This window comes from Chenopodium quinoa, unplaced genomic scaffold (genome assembly GCF_001683475.1).
Source record: "Chenopodium quinoa cultivar QQ74 unplaced genomic scaffold, ASM168347v1, whole genome shotgun sequence".
NCBI classification, from domain to species: domain Eukaryota; kingdom Viridiplantae; phylum Streptophyta; class Magnoliopsida; order Caryophyllales; family Amaranthaceae; genus Chenopodium; species Chenopodium quinoa.
In genome coordinates this window covers 9,269,609-9,295,038 of record NW_018743331.1, presented here as the reverse complement: position 1 = coordinate 9,295,038, position 25,430 = coordinate 9,269,609, and the positions used below count along the sequence as shown (strand labels likewise).

Here is a 25,430-nt window from a genome sequence, read left to right as displayed (position 1 = left end):
TAGCCGCGAGAGAAGATGCGGACTTCCTAGCAAATAATTGCGATCCCTGCTACCTAGCTTCGTGGCCTGCTGCTGCTTCAAGGCCTGCTGGTGCGTGATCAATGCTTGGCTGCTGGCTTCCCTGCGGGCCAAGATGAAGTGCGTGGTGGTGGCCTGGTTGGATGCCAGCGCCCGCAAGACCCCCTACGACATCATCTGCGTGTGGGGAACGGACAACAAACTACTCTGCAGCCTATTTGCGGCTGGGCAGCAGCTCCCACATCCTCGTATCATCATCCCTTGCACACGAAATTAAGTCCCCATTATTTCTGTTTTATCATCCCACACCGATGGGTTCGAGAAATATAATTCTCACAATAACCTTGGTTCATCGGGAGGTGACTCAAGATACGGAAACTTATCTTCAACAAAATGCACATCACGATGATAGGCGTGTTGCGTACCTAACAAAAAAAACCTAACTATTCCTCCTAACTATGTAGTCGGGCAAGTAAGGGTCGAATCCCAAGAGACTAAGGTTCACCTAAATTATCTAGACTCAAATAATCACTAAGAAAAAATCAAATCAATGATGTAAATAACTAAGGACTAATGTATGGAAAGCTAGAATAAATCAAAGGAGTATAATGAATAAATAAACTAAAACATCCAAGATCAAGTATCACCACAATTAAGGTCGATGCAATTATCTATCTACCCCTAGCATACAAATCCAATTAACATGGGGAAAAGCAACCCTAATCAATACCAAGGACCTCTCTCGAGTATCAATGGCTTCCATAACCACAATCAAGCCTATTTTCATGGAATCATGCAAATTAGAGATATTAAATACTTTACTTCACTTCCCAATTATCAATTCAACTACTCTCGTGATGAATTTCAAACCCTAAATTGATCTACTCAAATCCGTTAAAACCCAACTCTCGTTGTGATTAGAACTATGGAATAATAACAATACTAGTTATCTCTAATCTAGTATTGGCATAATCACAATCAATTTAGCAAAAACAATTGCCATAGTTATTAGAGAATTTAAAGAATCAATTCATACATCAATCATAATTGGGGTACCCTAGATCTTGGAATATGAAAACTATTCACACATAGTGAAAGAAGCAATAACAAGAATAATCAAGGAAAACATAATTGAAAACAAAAGTAATTGAAAGAGAAAGGAATAAAGATGAATACCAATGATGCTTCAATTGAAATTACTCAAATTGTTAATCCACAATACCCAAATCTAACCTAAGAATTAAATTACTATAAAGTATTAAACTAGGGTTCTAGAGAGAGAAATAAAACTTAAGGAGATAATAATGTGTGTTCTCATGATGATTACAATGGGTATTTATACCCTTAATGAAGTAAAAATAAGAAAATAACAAAACGGGAATGCGCATAACCCTTCCCGGTCTGACCGGGCTTGACTTGCCCGATCGGGCAGGTGGGAACAAAACAAGCGCTGCTTCTTCTTTATTGCTCTCCTCGGCGCCCGATCCAACTGGGCAGGTGGCGCCCGATCGGGCGCGACGCACATCTATGCTGGCTGCCTTGCATCTGATCTTCGTAGCTTTGAGCATCTCAGCCACCACTTGCCCGGTCCAACCGGGCATGGGCTGCCCGATCGGGCGCATGGGATTGTCTGACCGGGCATGCATAGCCCGATCGGGCACAGTGAAGAAAATTGTTTGCTTGCAAATTCTTCTCGTCCTTAGCTCTTGTTTAGCTCAGTTCTTCATCGTTGCTCACTAACATCTCCATAAACGCTCAAAACGTGTCCAAGTATAATTCAAGAATCGATAACTAGAATATCTCACATCAGTGGTCACTCAACACACTTTTTATGTGGCGAGCTAAAAATGAGCTCGATCTCTCACCATCCTCACCAACAATGCAATCCCCCCGTCTCACAACACTCGCGTGTGTAGAGGGTTATAATATCGCTCAACCTAGTTAATGTCGACTCGAAACGCAACATATACTCCAGCATTTTGACAAAAAACTCGTTTCACATGAACACAACGTTATGCACGAAGATCGGAAGGACTTTTTGAAGCTTGTAACGTAGGCCGGGAATAAGAATGGGTAGGAAAAAATTTGGGAAATGTGGGCTATATTAGTCTAATCGGGGAGCTATCCAATGCAATGAGTCACACCTTGATTCACCATTTTTCAATCAACAAAACACAAACCCAACTACAATAAAAGCACCCATTACTTCTTCATATTTCTTTCTAACTTCAAGCTTCCTTTTATTCAATTTTTTTCTTTTCATCAACATTTTTTTTTCTCTTTTTCTTTCTTTTTTCTCTTTTCTCGAGAACAAAGACATTTTCTTTCATTTTAAGTATAAGATTTTCTTTCCTTGTTCTTCGATTTATTCTCTTTTTTTTTCAACAAACTTCCATGCTAGTTTTCCTTCTTTTCTCTCTTTTTTTCATGTGTCTCTCATCAATTGCAACTTGAAATTAAAATCACACAAAATACCGCATAATATAGCTCCCCCAAGCTAGACTGGGGAAAAGTAACCAAATTGGGGCCAAGGGGTAATTTTTGTGAAGTTTATGAAAAATATAGTCAAGCTACAACATGGGTGAGCAAGAAGGGAAAGAATGTTCTAAATTCGTCTGGAGGTCACCTAATGAACATGGCCTTCGTCATTTCAACATGCATGTGCAATGCATTACGACACACTACTAAGAGTCTAGAATCAAAGCTAAGATCAATGCTACACCAGGAACTAAACACACACATGAATGAATATATAAGGTTCAAGCCTCACAGTTAACAAAGTCAAGCATCTAAATCATACATGGTTAAATAGCTTTGACTCCTACTAGGGATCAACAAATTCAAGGTCAAATCATGATCTTTAGTCCACAATGCAAGTCTTTCAATCGAAATTAAATAAAAACCTTTTTAGCATTAAGGATAGGGGCACAAGGAAGTAGGTCAATGGCTATTCACTATCATGATTCTCGTATTTTTTTCATTTTTTTTCATTTTTAAAAAAAACAAAATTTCGAAATACTAAAAAAGCAATTAAAACTAACTAAAAAAGCAATAAACTAAAACAAACCAAAACACATGAAAGAAAACAAACCAAAACAAATAAAAAAAAACTCAGAGAACATACCTAAGCTACTATGCACAAACTTCCCCCAAGCTACACTCGGCAATGTCCTCATTGCAACAAGTGGGAAGTAGGAAATACTTGAGTCCTCAAGCGAACTCATCATCATCAGCACCATCGTCATCACCTCCATCGTCACCATCATAATCATCACCACCAACACCACCAGTCGCCCCGCTAGTACTTGCAATGTCAATAACACAAGGGTAGGTATACCACGAGGGATGCTGAGCATCCCTCGGGATATGACCCTACCTGCAAAATAAATCATATACAGGATACATAGACTGACGTAGGTCAGTCTCTAGGGTGTGAACACGGGAGGCTAAGCTCTGTTGTTCTAATCGAATTTCCTGTTGACCTAACCTAAGCTCCTGTATTCCGGCCATGATAGACTCACGGTCGGTAGGGATATGGGGGGCGGTGGAGGATGAGGATGCGCCGCCCTGCTCTCTCTTGTGATAGGTCCTTGTAGGTGCAACAGGAGGAGGTGGGCCGTCACGGGCCTCGAGTAGGTAGGAGGGCTGGTAGGGCTATATCCTAGTAAGCCCGGGGCCGGGTAAGGTAATTGACCGCCTAGTGCTCCTGTTTAGTAGCCAGCTATAACTACCGTACTCCACCAACAACCAGCCGGTGGTGGTGAGGTAGTGCTGGTCCAAGGTAATGGGACCTGGTACAGGGCGGTTTTGGGCTTCTACAAAGCCCTCCTTAACCGCTAGGTGAGTCACTAAGCCACCTAGGACAATGGAGATGTTGGTGCGGTCGCCATTTGGTTAGAGGGTGGTAAAAGTCGCCGCTTGTTTCCTAAGATGGAGGGCAAATAAAAGAGCTATGTTCATCCTAAACCCCTCCCCCTCATCTCCCAACCTAAGGTAGCTACCTAGGATGGCTATTTCATCCGCCCGAACATTGTTTGGTTCAATTCTACCAAAAATTGTCCACCCCGAGGATCTAGTCCACATCTTAAGGGCCGGTTGATGAATTTTATGAGCACGGGCGTGTTGCATTGGTTCTATGTTCTCACCCGTCATTGCTAACCATAACTCCCTCGAGGTAAAACTATCGGGTTGCACAGTCAAACCCGTAGAGGGGAGGCCAAATTTCCTACCGAAGCCTTCTAAGGTGAGGCGGTGAGATTTATTCATTAATCTATACACAACATGTGTAACCAAACCGTCTCTACCTTTCACAACATCAAATGAACTAAGAAATTCAAGAGTAATATCCTCAAATGTTTAATGTATCATATTAAACAATTGAGTCATGCCAAGTCTAGAAAACAAATTTCGACATTCATTATCAATTCCTAGCCTAGCAATAAGGGATCGGTCTATGAACCGAGTAGGAATTACCTTCCTATATTGGAGCTCAAGAAACCTTGCTTTTTGATTCTGGAACTCGGGAATGAACTGGATATTTGGGTATGCCGGGATGCTCTCAAAGTCCATTTGTTGTTGTTGTGCTCCTCTATTCCTCTTCCTTGTAAACATTGAAGCCATTGATGTTGTTTGATGGTTTCTCTCTCTAACTTAAAAAAATGGGTTTTTTTTTTGGTGAGAAGGGAAATTGGGGTAAGAAAGATAGTTGTGGATGTTAGGAATTGAATAAGGAGGATGGAGATTGAAGAAATTTAGAATTTTGATGGAGGTTTGATGGAGGATTATGTAGATTGAAAGAGTCAGGGTTTGAGCAATTTGGGAATTTTAGAGAGAGAAGAGTAGAAGATGGATGAGAGTGATTGAAAGAGTGAGAAAAAGGAGAAGGAAAAATTGGGTTTAAGATGCTGAAGTTCGCAGTTTTCTCCTCATGCCCGATCGGGCGGAGGTAAGCTGCCTATGTAACTGTGTTGCGTTGATGCTGCGTTTCTTGGCTGTTGTTCGCGCCCGATCGAGCTAGTTATGCCCGGACTGAGGGTACTGTTATTCTATTAATTTTTTTTAAAACTAACTGGAATTTTACCCCCTCTTGCCCGATCAGGCAGTCGTAGCCCGGTCTGATCGGGCGGAGGAGGGCTACATTGCTAAGCCAAGTACGCAGTATCTCCAAGAAAATATGCTCTCACACCCGATCGGGCTCTGGATGCTCGGTCTGATCGGGCGGAGAAGGTTTAGCTTCTTTGCCTTCAATTTTGCCTCGTCAATAGCTTCCTCCTTCATTTGTTGCTCGTGCCCGATCGGGCTTACCTTGCCCGGTCAGATCCGGCAGTGAGCAAATCCCCTTCCACTCTTGACGAAATCTCTCGGCATCTCGCTCCTCCTATATATCGATGTTCTCTGAAAAACAGCAAGACCAACACAAAAACGACATAAAAACACATAGGGAAATAAAACTAATAAGGAAAATTATACGAAAAGCGAGTTGCCTCCCGAAAGCGCTTGTTTACAAGGTCTTTAGCTTAACCTTAATGATACTCATTGGCTTGGTGATGGGGAAGAGAGTGTGACGTCCACTCCTTCATCGATGGGGTCACCAACTCGATAATGCTTTACTCTTTGCCCATTGACCTTAAAGGGTTCCCCTCTTGTATTTTCCAACTCAATAGTGCCGTAGGGATGCACCTTGTTGATCTTGAATGGACCCGACCATCTAGACCGAAGCTTACTTGGGAACAATCTCAACCTAGAATTGAAAAGAAGGACATGATCTCCTTCTTTGAACTCTCTCCTTACAAGGTTCTTGTCATGCCACCTTTTTGTTTTTTCTTTGTATAATTTTGAACTTTCATAAGCTTCGAGACGGAGCTCATCAAGTTCATTCAGTTGTAACAACCTCTTTTCTCCCGCTGCCTTAGCATCGATATTTAAGCTTTTAATGGCTAAAAATGCTCGATGTTCTAGCTCAACGGGCAGGTGGCATGCTTTCCTGTAGACAAGTCTATATGGGGTGGTACCAATTGGCGTTTTGATGGTCGTTCGGTACGCCCATAGTGCATCATCTAGCTTCCCGGACCAATCCTTCCTTGTTCTTGCAACTGTTTTCTCAATAATGGACTTGATTTCTTGATTGGATACCTCGACTTGGCCACTTTTTTGAGGGTGATAGCCAATTCCTAGCCGGTGTTGTACTCCACACTTCCTTAGCATTGCCTCGAATCGATGCTCCATAAAATGTGTGCCCCTTTCACTAATCAACACACGTGGGATACCAAATCGTGGAAAAATAATTTTCTTGAAGAACTTACTTACCACTCGAGCATCGTTGGTTGGAGTAGCTATTGCTTCCACCCACTTTGATACATAGTCAGCGGCTAGCAAGATGTAACGATTTCCATAGGAAGAGGGAAACGGACCCATGAAATCTATCCCCCACACATCGAACAACTCGACCTCGAGTATGTTGCTGAGCGGCATCTCATTCTTCTTAGATATAGTGCCCGTCCATTGACATCAATCGCAAGCCTTGACATAGGATTAAGTACCCTTGAACATTGTTGGCCAGTAAAATCCACATTGCAAGATCTTTGCAATTGTCTTCGAAGGGCCTGCATGTCCACCACAAGGTAAGTCATGGCAATGAGAAATAATGTGATTTACCTCAAATTCTAGAATGCATTTTCGGATCATAGTGTCCGCGCATTGCTTGTATAAGAATGGATCATCCCAAAAATATCCCTTGCTTCATGAAGGAGTTTCTTCCTTTGTTGAGAGGAGTAGCCATGAGGCATTGCACCTGTGGAAAGGAAATTAGCCAAGTTAGCATACCAAGCTGATTCAGTTTGCAATAAAGCTAATAGATGTTCGGCAGGGAAAGAATCATCAAAAGGGATATCATCCCCATCCTCAGGGTGAAGGAGGAGACGGGAGAGATGATCTGCAACAACATTCTCCGTCCCTTTTGTATCCTTGATCTCTATGTCATAATCCTGTAGTTGAAGAATCCACCGAATCAACCTAGGCTTTGCGTGGGTCTTGGTCATCAAATATCTCAGTGTTGCATGATCTATATGAATAATAACCTTAGAACCAACCAAGTAAGAATGAAACTTGTAAATTGCATATATTACAGCTAGCATCTCTTTTTCAGTTGTGGCATAATTCATTTGAGCAGAACTAAGAGTTTTGCTAGCATAGTAAATCGCATGAAGCTTTTTCTCCTTTCTTTGCCCCAAAACGGCTCCTACTGCATAGTCACTAGCATCACATATGATTTCTAATGGAAGGAGGAGAGATCAAAGCTTCCTTAAACCTGTTGAAAGCCTCAAGACAAGTATCAGTGAAAACAAAATGAACATCCTTAGCTAAAAGCTCAGTTAAAGGTCGAGCAATTTTCAAAAAATCCTTAATAAAACGACGGTAAAAACCTGCATGACCAAGAAAACTTCGAACTCCTTTTACAGAATTCGGAGGGGGTAAACGCTCTATTACTTCTATCTTAGCCTTATCTACCTTAATACCCTTATTAGATACAACATGACCTAAGACAATTCCCTGTTGCACCATAAAATGGCATTATTCCCAGTTAAAAATCAAATTGACTTCCTTACATCTTTGGAGCACCTTTTTAATATTTTCAAGACATATATCAAAAGATGTTCCATAGACAGAAAAATCATCTATATATACCTCCATAGAATTTTCTATAAGATCGGAAAATATTGCCATCATATAACGTTGAAAAGTGGCGGGAGCATTACATAATCCGAATGGCATCCTGCGATATGCAAAGGTGTCATATGGACATGTGAAGGTAGTCTTTTCCTGATCACAAGGACGAATAGGAATTTGAAAGAAACCAGAATATCAATCCAAATAACAGAAAAAGGAATGCTTTGCCAACCTTTCAGGCATTTGATCAATGAAGGGTAGGGAGAAATGATCCTTTCGGGTGGCCTTATTTAATTTTTTATAGTCTATGCACATTCGCCATCCTGTCACAGTCCTAGTGGAGACTAGCTCACCCCTGTCATTCTTGACAACGGTCATACCTCCCTTCTTGGGTACTACTTGTACAGGCCTAACCCACTTACTATCGGAGATAAGGTAGATTATTTCTGCAGCAAGGAATTTAAGAACCTCTTTTTTCACTACTTCCATCATATTTGGATTAAGTCTTCTTTGAGGTTCTGTAGAGGAGGCATGATCTTTTTCAAGAATAATTTTATGCATACAAAAAAGAAAATGATTAATACCCTTAATATCATCAATGGTGTACCCAATTACACTTTTATATGTTTTTAGAACACTGAGAAATTGCTCCAATTTCGTGTCCTTGAGTTCAGCATTGACAATAACAAGGTATGAATTATTGGGACCAAGATATGCATATTTCAAATTAGAAGGGAGAGGTTTCAACTCTACCTCGGGAGGCTTAGTACTCTCCCCAATACTCATTGCACTAAGTATTTCTCTGATTGGATTAGCGATTGGGTTGGCCCTTGCTTCTTCTAGTAGCCTGACATACTCCCTTGATTACCAATCTCCGTCATCATCCTTCCCTACTAGCACTATTTTGAGTGCATCATCTGGTTTTCTCAAAGGAAGCTGCGCACTCTGCAACTCATCAAGCACATCAACCTAACAAACAGTTTCCCCCATGGAGGGAGTACCCATGACATTCATAAGTGAGTATTCTAATTTTTCATCACCAACTTCAAAGGTATTCTTACCGTTTTTCATGTCAGTGATTGCACCTGCAGTAGCTAAGAAAGGTCTACCAAGAATAATCGGAACATTTACATCTTCCTCCATCCATCACAACAAAATCACAAGGTATGAAAAACTTACCTACACGAAGAGGTACATCCTCAAGTACACCTAAAGGAAACTTTGCTGACCTGTCTGCAAGTTGCAAGGATATGCGTGTGGGTTTCAGTTCACCCATTTGCAGCTTCTTACAGATGGACAGTGGGCATGAGACTCACACTTGCATCAAGATCACATAGTGCCCTGTTAATTTCAATATCTCCAAGCTTCACTGGAATTGAATAGCTACCTGGATCACCAAATTTCTTAGGGAGAGTATTCTGCAAAATAGCACTACACTCTGCAGTCAAAGCAACTGTAGCATTCTCTTCTAGCTTTTTCTTGTTTGAAAGCATATACTTTAAAAATTTAGCATAAGACGGAATCGCGGATATAGCATCTAAAAATGGAATATTAATATGAAGCTTTTTCAGGATATTAATAAATTTACCATACTTTTCTCAAGCTTAGCTTGGGCTAACCTTTGAGGAAAAGGAACCTTAGGCACGTACGAAGCAAGCAGATTTGGAGTTGCTTCCCTTGATTCATCCTCGACCTTAGCACTATCGATCACTTTCTTACCTTCATCTACTTCTTCAATGATCTCCTTTGATGGCTCCTTAGTAGGAGAATCTTCCAATTGCCTTCCACTCCACAAAGTAACAACATTCATATGCCCTTTCTATGGTTGCTCCGTCCGTCCCGGAAAAGTGCCCGGTGTCTTTAAGGATTGGCCAACTTGGTGGGCAAGTTGGCTTATCTAATTTTCCATAAGCTTACTCTGGCACTGGCTAAGAGATGAAGGCACTAGCTCGTTCGATACATGGGATAAGCTAGTGAAAGCCTTCTTAGTAAAGTTCTAGGACAGGAGAAGACTGCTAGGTTGAGAAACGAATGATCCACCTTCAAGCAATCAGATGATGAGTCCCTACACGATGCGTGGAGGAGATTCAAGCGATTGCAGAGGCAATGCCTTCACCATGGTATTCCTAAATGGATGTTAATCCAAACCTTCTACAATGGTCTAACTCACGAGTTCCGTATCTACATTAATGTTGCGTCCGGGGGTTCTCTCTTGACAAAGAATCCAACTGATGCAAAGGAGTTAGTTGAGAAAATGGCGGCCAATGATAACTATCATCCAGGTGGCCGAAACAGTGTGAAAATAGGAGGTAAATTAGATGTTGATGCTTTAACTCTTTTGAATAGTTTTGTGCAGGCATTGACAAGCAACTTCGATAGGTTCCAAGCTAGAACATCCACTAGCTCACCTAAGATTTGTCAATTGTGTAATGTGGAAGGTCATATTACACCCAATTGCCCACAAAGTTCAAATGAGATGTCGATTAAGGAAGCTAATGCATTCTACACCTCTAACCCCAAAAATCCATATGACCCCCATTCAAGTACATACAATGAAAGTTGGAAGAATCACCCAAATTTTTCCTACAAGAATACCCAGGCTCAACAAAATCCACCTCCACCACCACCTCAAAACAACAACTACAATGCACCTCCAGGTTTCCAACCAAGGCCACCTCTAGTCCAACAACCTATTCAACCACCTCCTCAAAAGTCCAACCTTGAACTAATGTTGGAAAACTTTATCTCCACAACCAACAATTCCATCCAACAACAAAATAGTTCTATTCAACAGTTACAAGCCCAGAGTAAGCTCATGGAAGATCAGATAAGTCAACTTTCCCACCAAGTTGGCCAATCCTTAAAGACACCGGGCACTTTTCCGGGCAAGACAGAGCAACCACAGAAAGGGTATATGAATGTTGTTACTTTGAGGAGTGGAAGGCAATTGGAAGATTCTCCTACCAAGGAGCCATCAAAGGAGGTCATTGAAGAAGTAGTTGAAGGTGAGAATGTGATTGATAATGCTAAGGTCGAGGATGAATCAAGGGAAGCAACTCCAAAGTCGCTTGCTCCGTACGTTCCTAAGGTTCCTTTTCCTCAAAGGTTATCCCAAGCATCAGTTGGATTCTTTGTCATTGGTCGCCATTTTCTCAACTAACTCCTTTGCATCAGTTGGATTCTTTGTCAAGAGAGAACCCCCGGACGCAGCATCAATGTAGATACGTTTGGATTAACATCCATTTAGGAATATCATGGTGGGGGCATTGCCTCAGCAATCCCTTGAATCTCCTCCACGCATCGTATAGGGACTCATCATATGACAGCTTGAAGGTGGATAATTCGTTTCTCAACTTAGCAGTCTTCTCCTGTCCTATAAACTTTACGAAGAAGGCTTTTACTAGCTTGTCCCATGTATCGAACGAGCCAATTCCTTCATCTCTTAACCACTCTGCCCTATCCCTTAATGAGAAAGGGAAAAGGCGTAGTCTAATAGAATCATCTGTAACACCATTCATTTTCATTGTATCACATTTCTCTAGAAAACTATCAATATGACTTACCGGACAATCATGCGGTGAGCCTGCAAATGAATCATTAGAGATGAACTGAATGAATTGTGGCTTTAGCTCGAAGGGCTGAGCCGTCACAGGTGGTCTAACAATGCTATAGAGAAGTCCGGTAGTCGTATCAGGAATACCGTACTCCAAGAGGGATTTCATGGCATCTTCCACGTTTCTCCTTCGTCGATTTCTTGTTCTCCTTCTTCTTATAGTTGCCTCGATCTCAGAGTCATATGGTTCAAGATCATCTAACCCAAAGCGTCGTGTGGGCATGCAACAAGAAAACTAGAGAAAGAATATAAAAAACACAAGAGAAAATAGCCGAAGTAATGAACGAAGCTTAGCAAAAACGAATCACAAATAATCAAATGAAACCGTTAATCCCCGGCAACGGCACCAAAATTTGATAGGCGTGTAGCGTACCTAACAAAAATAACCTAACTATTCCTCCCAACTATGTAGTCGAGCAAGTAAGGGTCGAATCCCAAGAGACTAAGGTTCACCTAAATTATCTAGACTCAAATAATCACTAAGCAAGAATCAAATCAATGATGTAAATAACTAAGAACTAATGTATGGAAAACTAGAATAAATCAAAGGAATATAATGAATCGATAAACTAAAACATCTAAGATCAAGTATCACCACAATTACGATTGATGCAATTATCTATCTACCCCTATCATACAAATCCAATTAACATGGGGAAAAGCAACCCTAATCAATACCAAGGACCTCTCTCAAGTATCAATGGCTTCCCTAACCACAATCAAGCCTATTCTCATGGAATCATGCAAATTAGAGACATTAAATACTTTACTTCACTTCCCAGTTATCAATTCAACTACTTTCGTGATGAATTTCAAACCCTAAATTGATCTACTCAAATCCGTTAAAACCCAACTCTCGTTGTGATTAGAACTATGGAATAATAACAATACTAATTATCTCTAATCAAGTATTGGCATAATCACAATCAATTTAGCATAAACAATTGCAATAGTGATTAGAGAATTTAAAGAATCAATTAATACATCAATCATAATTGGGCTACCCTAGATCTTGGAATATGAAAACTACTCACACATAGTGAAAGAAGCAATAACAATAATAATCAAGGAAAACATAATTGAAAACAAAAATAATTGAAAGAGAAAGGAATAGAGATGAATACCAATGATGCTTTAATTGAAATTACTCAAATTGTTAATCTACAATACCCAAATCTAACCTAGGAATTAAATTGCTAAAAAGTATTAAACTAGGGTTCTAGAGAGAGAAATAAAACTTAAGGAGATAATAATGTGTGTTCTCATGATGATTACAATGGGTATTTATACCCTTAATGAAGTAAAAATAAGAAAATAACAAAACGGCAATGCGCATAACCCTGCCCGGTCTGACCAGGCTTGACTTGCCCGATCGGGTAGGTGGGAACAAAACAAGCGCTGCTTCTTCTTTACTGCTCTCCTCGGCGCCCGATCCAAATGGGCAGGTTGCGCCCGATCAGGCACGAGGCCCATCTTTGCTGGCTACCTTGCATCTGATCTTCGTACCTTTGAGCATCTCAACCACCACGAGCCCGGTCCAACCAGGCATGGGCTGCCAGATCGGGCGCATGGGATTAATTTCCCAAACAGCTTCTTTCTTTCTAATTAACATCAACCAATAAGTCCTTCTGTGCCCTATCTGACCGGGCATGCATAGCCCGATCGGGCACAATGAAGAAAACTGTTTGCTTGAAAATTCTTCTCGTCCTTAGCTCATGTTTAGCTCGGTTCTTCATCCTTGCTCACTAACATCTCCGTAAACGCTCAAATCTTGTCCAAATCATCCAAGAAACTCCAAGTTCCTGTAAAACGTATAAAAACACACCGAACACAATAGAGAAGAGAATGTTAGCAAAAAATGGCTCAAAAGAGCCTAAAACAATGCAAGAATGTAATGAAAAGTCGAGATAAATCTATGTACAAAACGTGTATATCACACGACTAACAAAAAATTCATTCAAGTCCAAATTGTAAAGACCCCATCCTTTTTTACCATAAGGATACCCAACAAAAATACGTTTGACGCAAGATGCCACTTGTACTTATCTTTAACTATAGGATGATTCGCAACATAAGCAAGACAACAAAAAACCTGTATACTGTCATAAGATGGCACTTGACCAAACAAACACTCCCGCGGAGTTTTCCCATCTAGCACCAGAGTCGGAGTACGGTTGATGAGATGAACCGCAGTCACTAGACACTCACCCCAAAAATACTTGGGCAACTTTGCTTGAAACCGAAGAGCACGTGCCACATTTAAAATATGACGATGTTTTCGTTCAACCTTGCCATTCTGCTGAGCCGTGTCAACACACGACGTTTGATGCAAGATGCCCTTCTTCACAAAAAAGACCCCAAACTAAAAAACTCTTGGCCATTATCACTACGAACCACCTTCACTTTCTGGAAAAATTGAGTCTTAGTTAAAGCATAGAACTCACGAACCAACTGTGAAGCCTGATATTTACCAACCATCAAAAACACCCAAGTAGCACAAGAAAAATCATCAATAATGGTTAGGAAATAACGAGCATCACAACTCGAAACAATCTTATTTAGACCCCAAATATCACAGGGAATTAAATAAAAAAATTCAGATGCTTTATTCATACTTAACTGAAAAGAGTTTTGGGTTGCTTCCCCAAAAAACAAATGTCAAAATCAAAAGAACAACCAGAGTTAATACTATGAGTACTACTATTACTAAAAACTCACGGAAGAGAGTTCACAACTTGCATTGACGGATGTCCGAGATGCCTATGCCATAACAAACTTGCATCTAAAATAACCAATTTATTCGACTACAGATTCCGAGCATGAACCGGACGAAAAATATAGACCCCATCATACTACACCCCCGCTCCAATCAGGGTCCTCAAACTGCAGTCCTGAATAATGCATAGCTTGTCAGTGAACATAATAAAAAAAAAGAGCAGGAACATATAAAACATTATCAAGAGTTAAGTTATCAAACAAAACAACTCTTCCTTCCTTCGTAGCCATCGTGCTCGTCCCATTGGGTAAACCAACAAGTGAAAAAATATCATGTAAATCAGTGAAAAGATCAATATTACCAGACATATGATTAGAAGCTCTAGTGTCAATAAGCCACTCAATAGAATTATACGTACCAAGTTTAGTGCCATCTGCCGAAGAACCAGACTTAGCACCCTTCGACAACGCAGCAGTAAACAACAAGAAGCAGCGCACGCAACACACCTACAGCAACAACATACACCGCAGCACACATAAGCGCACCACGTAACCTACTGCTACGCAACACACACAGGAGAAACAACAAGCGCACCACACACCACACAAGTAGCAGCGCACAGCACACCAAACACCCCGCACAACACAGAGCGTCAAACACACCATGCTAGCACACCACACACGCAGTGCACCAACACTCAACAACAGCACACCTAGCCAAAGCACCACTAAATAAACGCACACCCAACCAATTAATTGGTTAAATTAGGGTTAAATCAAAACCCTAATTTCGATTAGACCAAATTTTGTGGAAACAAAAAAAAATAAAAATATTTGAAGCCGTAATCTCATGAATTTGTGGAAAATAAAAAAAAAATATGAGAAACAAACCTGAATCGGAAAATCTCTAGAAAATAGAGAGGCTATGATACCAAGTTAAACTCAAGAAATATTGGAGAAAACGGCTTACCCTTTGTATTGATATTCACCACAATATATATCCACAATACACACAAGACCTAACTTCCCTAAAACTCCTAACAAGATAAACATTACAAATATGCAAACTTAACATATATAACTAAATTGACTTCTAATAGGAGGTAGGCAAGAGGATGTTTTTATATTTTGATCTTGAAAAATGTGCATTATTATAAAATAATGGGTTAAAACCATTTTTTTTTGGTGAACACGAGGGGCAAGCCCCAAGAAAATTACAAAATCGCAATAAAGAAAAAGCAGAAAAAGAAATAGAACAAAGAAGTAAAAGGAGAAAAAAGAAAACAAACAAACAAACAAACACCAAGCTAAGCAACTAACTGCCCAGCTAGCTTTTATTCAAAGCAACTGAAATCAAGCCGACGAAGAAGTCACCATCCGAGGCCTAGTTACTCGTCGTAGGTCCTCCAATAACACGGCCCGAAGATCCTCCAGGATCGCCTCAAAGAAGACTATCTTTTGGTTTGACGTTACTCCAAAATTTGCTAACCAATTCGCCGCTCGATCAGCCTCTCGATAGCAATGTCTTATGGTAAGTTCCCAATCGCGATTCTTGATCAAGGCCTTACATTGGCAGATGATGTGAATAAAAGGGGAGTTGGATGGGATAGGATCAACCAACATCTGAACAACAATCTCCGAATCGACTGTGATGTTGACTTTGCGATGTCCACCATTCCAAGCCACTGCTAAGCCACGCATCACAGTAAGAAGCTTAGCCTTAGTATTCGAACAGCTACCATAATTCATAGCAAACACCTCATATAATTCACCACGGTGTCCTCTAATCAGACCTCCAGCCCCTGCAAGGCCTGGGTTGCCTTTAGAGGTCCCATCTGTATTAAGCCTGACCCAATTCTCTTTGGGGAAAATCCATATGATTGGAACTTCAGTCCGCCTTCTCTTACAAGGGGAAATACACAGTAGATTGTCTTCATAAGCTCGACATATGTCTCCTACTTGAGTCATAATAAAACTCAATTGATCTACTGGAATAACAGAGTCTTTCTCAAAACTCCTCTCATTTCTCCACCTCCACAACCACCAAAAAGTTGTGGCAAACACAAGAGGCCAATCTTGAAACCCATAAGCTTCCCCATCCTTCAAGTTGTCCATTAGCTAGGATTGGAACAAGTCAATGTTCCAATTCGGACTAGCATTACTTCCCAATTTCCTCCAAATTAAACGAGCACCCGGGCATTCCCTAAGAAAATGACTCATGATTTCCTTAATATATCCACATATGTAGCAGCGAGGATCAGAAGAAATATGCCTAAAAAAACGATTTGAATTGGTCATAAGTTTTTCATTGCAAGCAAGCCATAGAAAAAATCTAATTCATGGAGGGGCTTGTAGCTTCCAAATTCAATCCCAGTTCACAGTAGTGGAGGCTTTGTTTGGCTGGTCCATCCTAATAATCTGAATTGTTGAGTTGATCGTAAATCCACCAGAAAACGAACCATTCCAGAAAATGTTGTCAATTGCATCATCATCCTCCACAAGTTCGTGCGCCAAGATATTTCTCAAAACATCACCTGGCAAATAATCTGCAAAATACTCGAAAATCCAGCCCCTGTTCTCATCCCACATCTCACGAACCATTTTATCTAAGGATGCGGCAGGAGGAGCTACAATAACTAATTCCACCAAAGGAACTTTAGTTGCCCATTTGTGCTTCCAAAAAGAGGTGGAACGACCATTCCCCATAACCACATCAATACCTCTTCGCAACACATCAACATTTTCCACCATTTCCCTCCAAGCATTGGAGGCATTGGCTTTATGATTGAACATCTCCACATCGCAACGGCCCTTGCAGTACTTATGGCGAATTATGCGAGACCACAAAGAATCAGGCTCTGCAAGAACGCGCCACCCCAATTTGGTTAAGAATGCTTCGTTGACTTGCCTCATTGATGGAAATCCTAAGCCTCCCTCTTTCTTAGGTGTAGTAACTCTGTTCCATGCCACTTAGTGCATCTTTTTCTACTCTTCATTACAGCCTATAAGAAGCTTCGAGTAAAAGTATCAATCCTATCACAAATACCCCTTGGAATACGGGTAGTTTGCATGGCATAATAGGGTATCAAGGTTAAAGAGGATTGGATGAGAGTGGCCCTCCCTGCCATAGAAAGGGTTTTAGATTTCCAACTAGCCAATTTGTTATTTACCCTGTCAACCAAAAATTGGTAATTTTCCTTTGTTACCCTGCCATTGATGGTGGGAACCCCAAGGTATTTGCCGAAATCATCAGTGACTTGCGTTCCCAATTTGCTGCAAATAGAGTCTCTGATATCATAATTTGTATTATTAGAAAAAAAATTACGACTCTTATCCAAGCTAACCTTGCTACCAGACGCTGCACAAAAATTATCCAAACATTGTCGCATAAGTGCTGCTTGGTCAGGGCTTGCTTCACAAAACAGAATTAAGTCATCGGCAAATGCTAAATTAGAGATTTGTGGACCTCCTACACTTGCCCTTGCTGGTTTCCAAGCACCAAGCCGACATTCTCTATGTATCAAATGAGCTAGCCGCTCCATTCATGCATATCATATAGATGTAGGGTGATAAAGGATCTCCTTGACGAATTCCACGAGATGGAGAAAAGAATTTCGTATGTTCACCATTCCACAAAATACTCAATTTTTTCGTACTCACACACATCATCACCAAATCAACAATATTTGGAGGAAGACGCAACTCCAATAGAGATTCCCGAATGAAGCTCAAATTTAGCCTATCATAGGCTTTCTCAAAATCAATTTTAACGACTATGTATCCGACTCTTCCTTGCTTTCTCCTCATTGTTTGTAACATTTCTCAAAACCATATTCTAACATGCAAACTTCGGTGATCCATGTTGGCATATTACATTTTAAATCTATATAGTCAACTTGCCTAATTATGATTTTTGAAATTGATTAAACAAGCCGTCAATTTGTTTTGAAGACTTCAGCCCTTCCATTTTTCAAAGGTCACGTGTATATAATATTAGGGCTATTGGCAACTTATTATTGCTTAATTAGAAATTTTGAGATATTTGAATATCTAAACTAATCCCTCTGTATCTCTTTCTTATTGCCGGGAAGTTTAAATTAATCTAAATAAGCCATCAAACTCAGCTTAATCCACTACATTCTACTCTTGTCTTTAATTTTTACTCATGTCTTTAATTTTTTGATTAAAAAAAATGAAAAGTCAATTCTTATGAACTAAATATAGCAAACATGGTGCCCACAACATGACAGCCTCGCCATTAATTAATTAATTCGTTTGATTCTCAAATAATAAACTTTAAAACAGCTTATAAATTATTTTAAGCGGGAAATTTTTTAATGAAGAACTGATACGTGTACTTGTAGAATGAACTGGGTTTAACCCCTGTAAAATAATTAATTGCTAAAGAAGAGATTATTTAAGTCAATTATTGTAATGCACTGTCTCAATTAAGGGACATTAGAATTTTCATTTAATTAATTTCTTTCATTTACTTTTATATGTGGCTGACCACACGGTGTGACAATCTACTATAAGGCTTACTTCATTAGTATTATAGGGTTACTTGATAAGTGTTACAAGGGTTACTCAATAAGTGTTATATGAGTTACACGGTCAATATTATAGAGATTACTTTGATATTTTGTAAGCGGCCACATTATGTGACCAGCCGCACACAAAACATCCTAAATATCTTTTTGTAGGTCCAGGGATCAGGCATTGGTTCCATCCTCTCTTTCTCTCTTCTCTAAAAATTTCTTTTTGTACAGCAACTAAAGACCATAATAAATTATTGTGACACAACTTTTTTTAACACAAAATGAAGACTAATATATTACTGGCCTTTAAGGCTTAAAACAGCCATTACATCAAAAGCATACCCATTCCACCATTACCAAAAGGGGGGCAAATATGGTACTGATGGAAGGGAAATGAAAGACTAACATATTAAAAAGCCGAACTACTATGAAAACACCAACAAAGGAAATATGATGCAAACTGGTATTGGAACAAGTACTACAAAAGCGATAAAGCGAAGCATGTTTAGACATCCATAGCAGCGAAGAGGAACCGCCAAGAAAGCTATCCTGAAGAGGAAGAAGCTATTGTGAAAAAATTTGAATAAATAAATACACTTTTCTTTTGGGAAGTATATTAAAGAATGGACTATAAACTTACTATATTAATCCACTCGATCTGTACATAAAAGTAAATGATAGAATATATATAAACAAATGAGAAATCGATCAATTAAGTAAAAAAATATAAAAATTAATTCTTCTCTTCTTCCATCCTGCCAGAAGACACATTTAATGTCACATTATTCTCATCTTCTTGGAATCTCTTGTATATATCCCCCTTGTAAAACTTCCTAGTTCTAGCAACAAGAATCAAAGACACAAGGGCGGTGAAGAAAGTAGCCGCCGCGATTATTATGTAGGCCAATTGGTAGCACTTGACTCCGTTGCACTTCAACTCCTCCCCAAGCTTCCTCGTGAACCCTAACGCCTCGAGTTGTCTCAATCCTTCCTTGTCATACAAATGCCCCGCGACCCTCACGTTAAAAATGTATGACCCTAATGGGGCGGCCAGTGAGCCGTAATTGTACAATGTAGCATAATGTTTGAGCCCAAATAGCTCAGATATAATAGAGTAGAGGTAAGTCCACTCGGCACCAAAGCAAAATGCCATGATAATTGATGCTACATAGAGGCCATACGGCGCGTTGAAGGCTATGAGAAGATGAGCTATGCATGAAATAAAGAGGACGATGGTAAGGCTGGCAGGCCTAGGCCATTTGTACTTTAATAACTGCTCCGAAATCAGTCCTCCTAACACACGCCCTAAATATTGCCATATACCAATCAATGACACAAAGGTGCTAATACTTTTTTTAGGGTAGCCTAATGATGTACCAATTTGACCTAGATTATCTATTGTTGCTAGGTTCCCTCCTAAGCCACATATTGAAGCAAGGAACAATATCATCATATCAATAGTAAACGTGGCCTGTAAGATGGTGTGGTCTTCCCCCATAGCTGGAGGACGGAACACATCTTGAAAACATGACACTTTTGTATGTTCTACATTGCTACTTCCTTTATTATTATTATTATTATTATTATTATTAGGGTTATTAGATTGATTTGTTGATGGAGATTCATCGCTACTAGGCACGATCTTCAACTCAGAGAGGGTATTAGTGGGAGTATTATAAAGCTTGGTTTTCGAAAAAGCATATAACTCTTCTTTAAAGACTAGGAATATAGGGAGTATGAGGAGAACCATGATGAAAACACAACTCACACTATAACCCGTTTTGCTAAACTCGACTTGTTTTTGCACTAAGATCATAACCATAATGAACCCTGCTAGGACCAAAGATATATAGAGGATGCCATTGAAAAATGTCTTTTCTCTCTTGATCTGTCTATGACCAACAACCTTAAGAACTCGAACACTAAATGCAAAGAGCAACAAAGCAAGCGCGGGTAGCCAAGCAATGAGTAAGATCACCCCATCAGCGGTGGTATCATTACCATATAGGGCATGGTATAATTGAGCCATAACAGCGCCTCCTAAACCAATGTATGACTTTAAAAGCCCAATCACAATGCCTCGATTCTCAGGGAAGTTCTTGACACAGGGCACCACAGCCCCGGTGTTGGCAAACCCTAAGGAGTTAGCTCCAATGGTGATGTAAAGACACATTAGCCAAACTGGAGGGCGGGAGATCTTATGAGTGACCGAAAGCCAGATCATGAAGTAGCCGAAAAAGTTAACCATGGCACCAAGTGAGAGGATCACCCAAGGTGGGGCCACCTCCATGATTAAACCGGCATGAACACTAACATAAGCACCAAGGTCTTTGAAGAAACTAAGGAGATTAAGGGTACTTTGATCATACCCTAAAGTTGTTTTAATGTCACCTGAATATAGACCAAATATATAGGAGGTACCAATGAAGGAGAGGATTATAATGGTTGTAAATGCCATGAAAAACCGCCCCGTTAGGAGCTGTAATGTGAAGCTTTTAGCCCTTGCACAACCGCCTTCAGAACGACTACCATCGTCTAGGGCCATTTTTCTTTGTATTTGTGTGTGTTTAGCTAGGTTTGGTGGTTTTAGGCTTTTGTTGTGATTGTTGTGTGGAAAATGAGCTTCATTTATACATGGAATTACATACTAATTAATTGATTAATATTGGCCATAATCTTGCTGTCAATAAACAATTGGCCAAGTGGTTAATCATACTTAGCTGCTTAATTGTCTACTTGGTAGAATATATGAGTATATATATTTGGATTCATTCGTCGTAATACTCGGAGTCTCGGAAATATATACAGAATATTATTGCTAATAAGCAACCCATTCACGAAATAGACAATAGAAAATACAAAAATAAAAAGACTTTTTGTCAGAAATCTCTTAAAATAATTTTTTTTTGAGAAATTACCTAATAATTTTTTTTTGTAAGAAACTACCTATTAAAATAAAAATGTTGTAAGAAATTACCTATTAAAACAAATAATCTTGTAATAAACTATTATTCGTCGGATTTTCGTCTTTGACTAATTTCTTCGGCGTTGACCACCCTCGGCCGGTCACGTGATAGGTGGCATTGTTGGTGGGGCTTGGAAAAAAAATAGGTTTTAAAAATTCACGTGATTGGCAAGTGGGTGAAAATCCAGTGAAAGGGTATTCTTTTACAACATTTTTATTTTAATAGGTAGTTTCTTAAAATATTTTTTTTATTAGTTAGTTTCTCAAAAAAAAAATAGCTTTTAATAGATAGTTTCTGACAAAAAGTCCAACATAAAATAAAGAAATAAAACAAAAAATAATTCGATATTTTGTGTTGGATTTTGCTAACTTATGATTTTGAAGTCTATAAAACAATTCATGATGCGATGTTATTTTAAATGATGGTTATGCATCTGTGAACATAACTAATGAGTAATTTAGAGTGTGTATTAACTTGTGAACGTTAACTAGTGTATTTGGTTAATATTCTATAATACTTAATATATGAGATTAAATCTCGTTTGCGTCACAATCTCTTTTGGATCTCACTAGTCTTTACAAATATATTCAATCATTATTTCTCATGTGCAAGTGTGCAACTCATAGCAAGTCTTTGATAGGTAAACACTCCCTTAGATATGAGTTAAAGCACATGTAACGATCTTATCTTCTCTCTAAAAAGTCAACAAATTTGTGAGCTTAATAATTAATTAGTGTGAGACTCATTAAAAAGTTATAACAATATACTACTTGTGATTTTGGAAGCCTCTCAAAATTAAATTTTTTTTTTTAAAAAAGGTAATATTAGATTTACATTTAGAGATGTCCAAAAATGGCTCAACCTACACAATCTGATCTGACCCAGAAAAAAAAACCGACTCAAATTTCAATTTGTACGGACACAATAATTTATCATGACTCAACTTTGAAATAGACTCGACTCTACTCGGCCTCACCAAAACCGTCCTAAGTACCCAAATTGACATCTCTAATTAAATTCCCCAAGTAATTTTTTTTTTTTTAAAAAGCATCATATTGTATTGGGCGCCAATGGCTAGCTAGGTACGTTAAGGTTAGCCAAACATAGTGATGGTAAGTATTAAGTAATTGGTTATGTTTTTTTTTTTTTTTGTTTTTTTTCAGACGGGAAAGTATTTGGTTATGTTAGTTGTATTTTTAGTGTTTCAAGTTCTAATCTATAATTAATACTAAAGTAATTACCGATGATAATACCACCATTGCCATGTGTCAGTTTCATATAAACAAATTTCCATCCAAATTTTCAAATGACATCATCCTTTTTTTTCTCCATTTCAAAATAAATCTAATATTTGAAAAAGGTAGATTAATTATACGCTTTCCTAAAAACTTTTATGACTGAATTTACTAACTACAAAAGTTCTATGGAGTAAAAAAATAATAAAATTGGTGGTTGGTTTCTTTCGTTTTCCTTCTGCCCTCCAATATATCTTTTTTTCCCCTACATTTTATCAGTGATGGTATGAGTTTGAATTTTCTACTTTTTATAATGAAACAAAAACCACTAAACTGATATAATGTTAACATTTCATACATTTCATTTTAATTATGAATTTAATTAGAATATTTAACATCAATTTTTCTTTATTTATTTTTTATTTTGTATTTTTTTAGCTTTAGCTCAATTTCTCAAATAAAAGAGGTCATTATTTATTATGTTTTTCCTAAATTATTTATATTTTATGCACATAAGAGCTAAAATTTTATTGCTAAAACTGTGCATCAAACGGGACTAACCTAGTGTAACAATAAATAAATTAGTGTTTCAAGGTTCTCAAAAGGTTTTCAAATGAACAAATGCAATGTCATAATATTAGTTGTTTCAGTTTATTAATTAAGTGATAGAATTATGTAATATAGAGTCGATGGAATTTTATTTTATTATTTCTATGTATGGGTAATTTAGCTTAATACGGCATTCAATGTGTAAAGTGAGATGCCTACGAAAAAAAAAAAAACAAAACAAAACCTTACCATAATGGAGTATTTTCTTGTGCAGATACATTACCAAGTCTTTGATTCGTAAATTAAACAGTCCAAGTCCCCTTATATATTAAACGAAACACTTTAACCATATAAAGTCAACAAATTTGAAAGCTTCAAATAAATTTTAAATTTATTTTTTAGTCTCTTAGCAGAACTTAATTTGTATCTAATTGGCCAAAAAAAAATTTATTAGGTCCTTCACATATTCCTAAAACACTAGTAGTTGGAAACTACTCAGATAATGTTTTTTTTAAAAAAATGTCATGCCATGTGTTTAGGGTAAAAATACCCCAATACGTGGTCCAATCCCATAGTGATACGTGGCCTAATTAACGGGCAACACGCGTCTCTACAGGAAGATACGTGTCAAACATAAAGAGCACCTGAGATGAGAGAAAAGGACCTCCTTACATCAGGATGCCCTAATCCCGAGAAAGCCGCATAACGGCGCCCTATATGGACACGTGCACTTGATTGCGCTGCCAATCAGAGCACACAATCCTAGGTTATCAAACCCTTAAGGGCACACTTTCCCACCTCTACAAATACCCCAATCATTTATGATGGGAGGGGTAGATTAAGATATATCATTCTATGAGCACTAAAAGCTCCAACTTCTCTCTACTTTCTCTCTCTACATTTATTCCGTTTTCGGTCACTAACTTGATCGTCGGAGGCGAATATTCCGTCAAACGGAATATTTGTTATTTTGCAGGTGTCCGCATCCATCCGGCCGTGTTCAAGACCAGTATCCCGAAGGATTCCTAAAAACCCAGAAACATTTGGCGCCGTCTGTGGGGATACTCGTTTGAAATGGCTAAAGATGGTCAGACACCTAGTCTTGGTGAGGACGGACATGTAGAGAATCTCATTGCTACAATCAACACAAGTGATCCTCTGACTGCTTCATTCCATGAGCCCGAGGATCCTTCGGTGACTGCTGGTTCCTTAAAGGCCGCTTTGAGCAAGCTCTGAATGGAGCTTGAGAGTAAGATCCCTTCTTTTTCTAGACAGCTGTCCACAAGGGAAGGAGAAGGTGCTCAAAAGAAAACTCAGAGCAAGGCGGTCAATGCTGCAGATGTTGGGAATACCCCATTCTGACGACATGCAAGGTCACCAAGGGTGCCTCGGACGAACTTGTCTAGGCTCCTTGAGAAAACGCAGTCGGTTGGGGGGCAGATCGAGCAGCCTCTGAGGCAGCTAACTGAGCCGTCCCAACGCTGGAAGGATGTGAGGGATTATCTCCGGTACAAGCGGCAGGAGCGGGCACACTACTCGAACACTGCCTCCACTCCTACCATGCTGAATGATTTCTCAAACCACACCCTCTCCAAGCATACCAGCTCGGCCAAGACAAGCAGAACTCAAGCTCATTGTACTCCAACTCCAGTTCTTCTAACTCAACCAGTTCAATATCAGATGCCCCAGAATTATGGCACCATTCTGCCGCATGCTCCCTCTATCTTTCGACAGTACAGGCAGTATGGCCAACCGTACGACCAGGCAGCTTACTTGGGCGGATTGGCCGCAAAACCTCAGCCCATCGATTGGAAAATGCGCTTGTTGAATTTTGGTGACAAGCCGCCTCCGTTTTATCATGAAATTCTCAACTCTCCCTCTATCTTTGGACAGTACAAGCAGTATGGCCAACCGTACGACCAGGCAGCTTACTTGGGAGGATTGGCCGCACAACCTCAGCCCATCGATTGGAAAATGCGCTTGTTGAATCTTGGTGACAAGCCGCCTCCGTTTTATCATGAAATTCTCAACTCTCCCCAACCAGCAAAAGTGAAGAGTGTACTTGTGGGTGCCTATGATGGTACGAGCAACCTAGAAGAGCACGTCACCTCGTATAGAAACTTGATGTACT

At 39.3% G+C, this 25,430-nt stretch overlaps 4 protein-coding genes across 4 annotated transcripts; 1 reads left to right on the top strand and 3 right to left on the bottom strand.

The window, feature by feature from the left end:
- Positions 1-5,550: 5,550 nt before the first annotated feature.
- On the bottom strand, positions 5,551-6,489 carry LOC110737616 (protein NYNRIN-like). Its single transcript, XM_021917949.1, has one exon. It carries the CDS (start codon positions 6,487-6,489, stop codon positions 5,551-5,553), a length of 939 nt encoding a protein of 312 aa, XP_021773641.1.
- Positions 6,490-8,547: 2,058 nt separating this feature from the next.
- LOC110737615 lies at positions 8,548-9,493 on the bottom strand. Its single transcript, XM_021917947.1, has 4 exons — positions 9,277-9,493; positions 9,000-9,220; positions 8,728-8,820; positions 8,548-8,628 (listed from the first exon to the last, which is right to left on the bottom strand). Exons 1-4 carry the CDS (start codon positions 9,491-9,493, stop codon positions 8,548-8,550), a joined length of 612 nt encoding a protein of 203 aa, XP_021773639.1.
- A 324-nt stretch (positions 9,494-9,817) lies between these two features.
- On the top strand, positions 9,818-10,843 carry LOC110737614. The gene has a single exon (XM_021917946.1). It carries the CDS (start codon positions 9,818-9,820, stop codon positions 10,841-10,843), a length of 1,026 nt encoding a protein of 341 aa, XP_021773638.1.
- Positions 10,844-18,854: 8,011 nt separating this feature from the next.
- LOC110737521 (protein NUCLEAR FUSION DEFECTIVE 4-like) lies at positions 18,855-21,256 on the bottom strand. The gene has a single exon (XM_021917870.1). The coding sequence runs from the start codon at positions 21,092-21,094 to the stop codon at positions 19,283-19,285; it is 1,812 nt and encodes a 603-aa protein (XP_021773562.1). The 5' UTR covers positions 21,095-21,256; the 3' UTR covers positions 18,855-19,282.
- Positions 21,257-25,430: the final 4,174 nt, after the last annotated feature.

What these genes read in the sequence shown, in the direction of transcription:
- LOC110737614 (XM_021917946.1), top strand. Translation starts at nt 9,818, where the DNA reads ATGTTAATCCAAACCTTCTACAATGGTCTAACTCACGAGTTCCGTATC.
- LOC110737615 (XM_021917947.1), bottom strand. Translation starts at nt 9,493, where the DNA reads ATGAATGTTGTTACTTTGTGGAGTGGAAGGCAATTGGAAGATTCTCCT. An exon ending in CCAAGCTAAGCTTGAGAAAA is followed by an intron (nt 9,221 to 9,276) that starts GTATGGTAAATT and finishes TTCCATTTTTAG; the next exon opens with ATGCTATATCCGCGATTCCG. An exon ending in TATGTGATCTTGATGCAAGT is followed by an intron (nt 8,821 to 8,999) that starts GTGAGTCTCATG and finishes TGATGGATGGAG; the next exon opens with GAAGATGTAAATGTTCCGAT.
- LOC110737616 (XM_021917949.1), bottom strand. Translation starts at nt 6,489, where the DNA reads ATGCCGCTCAGCAACATACTCGAGGTCGAGTTGTTCGATGTGTGGGGG.
- LOC110737521 (XM_021917870.1), bottom strand. Translation starts at nt 21,094, where the DNA reads ATGGCCCTAGACGATGGTAGTCGTTCTGAAGGCGGTTGTGCAAGGGCT.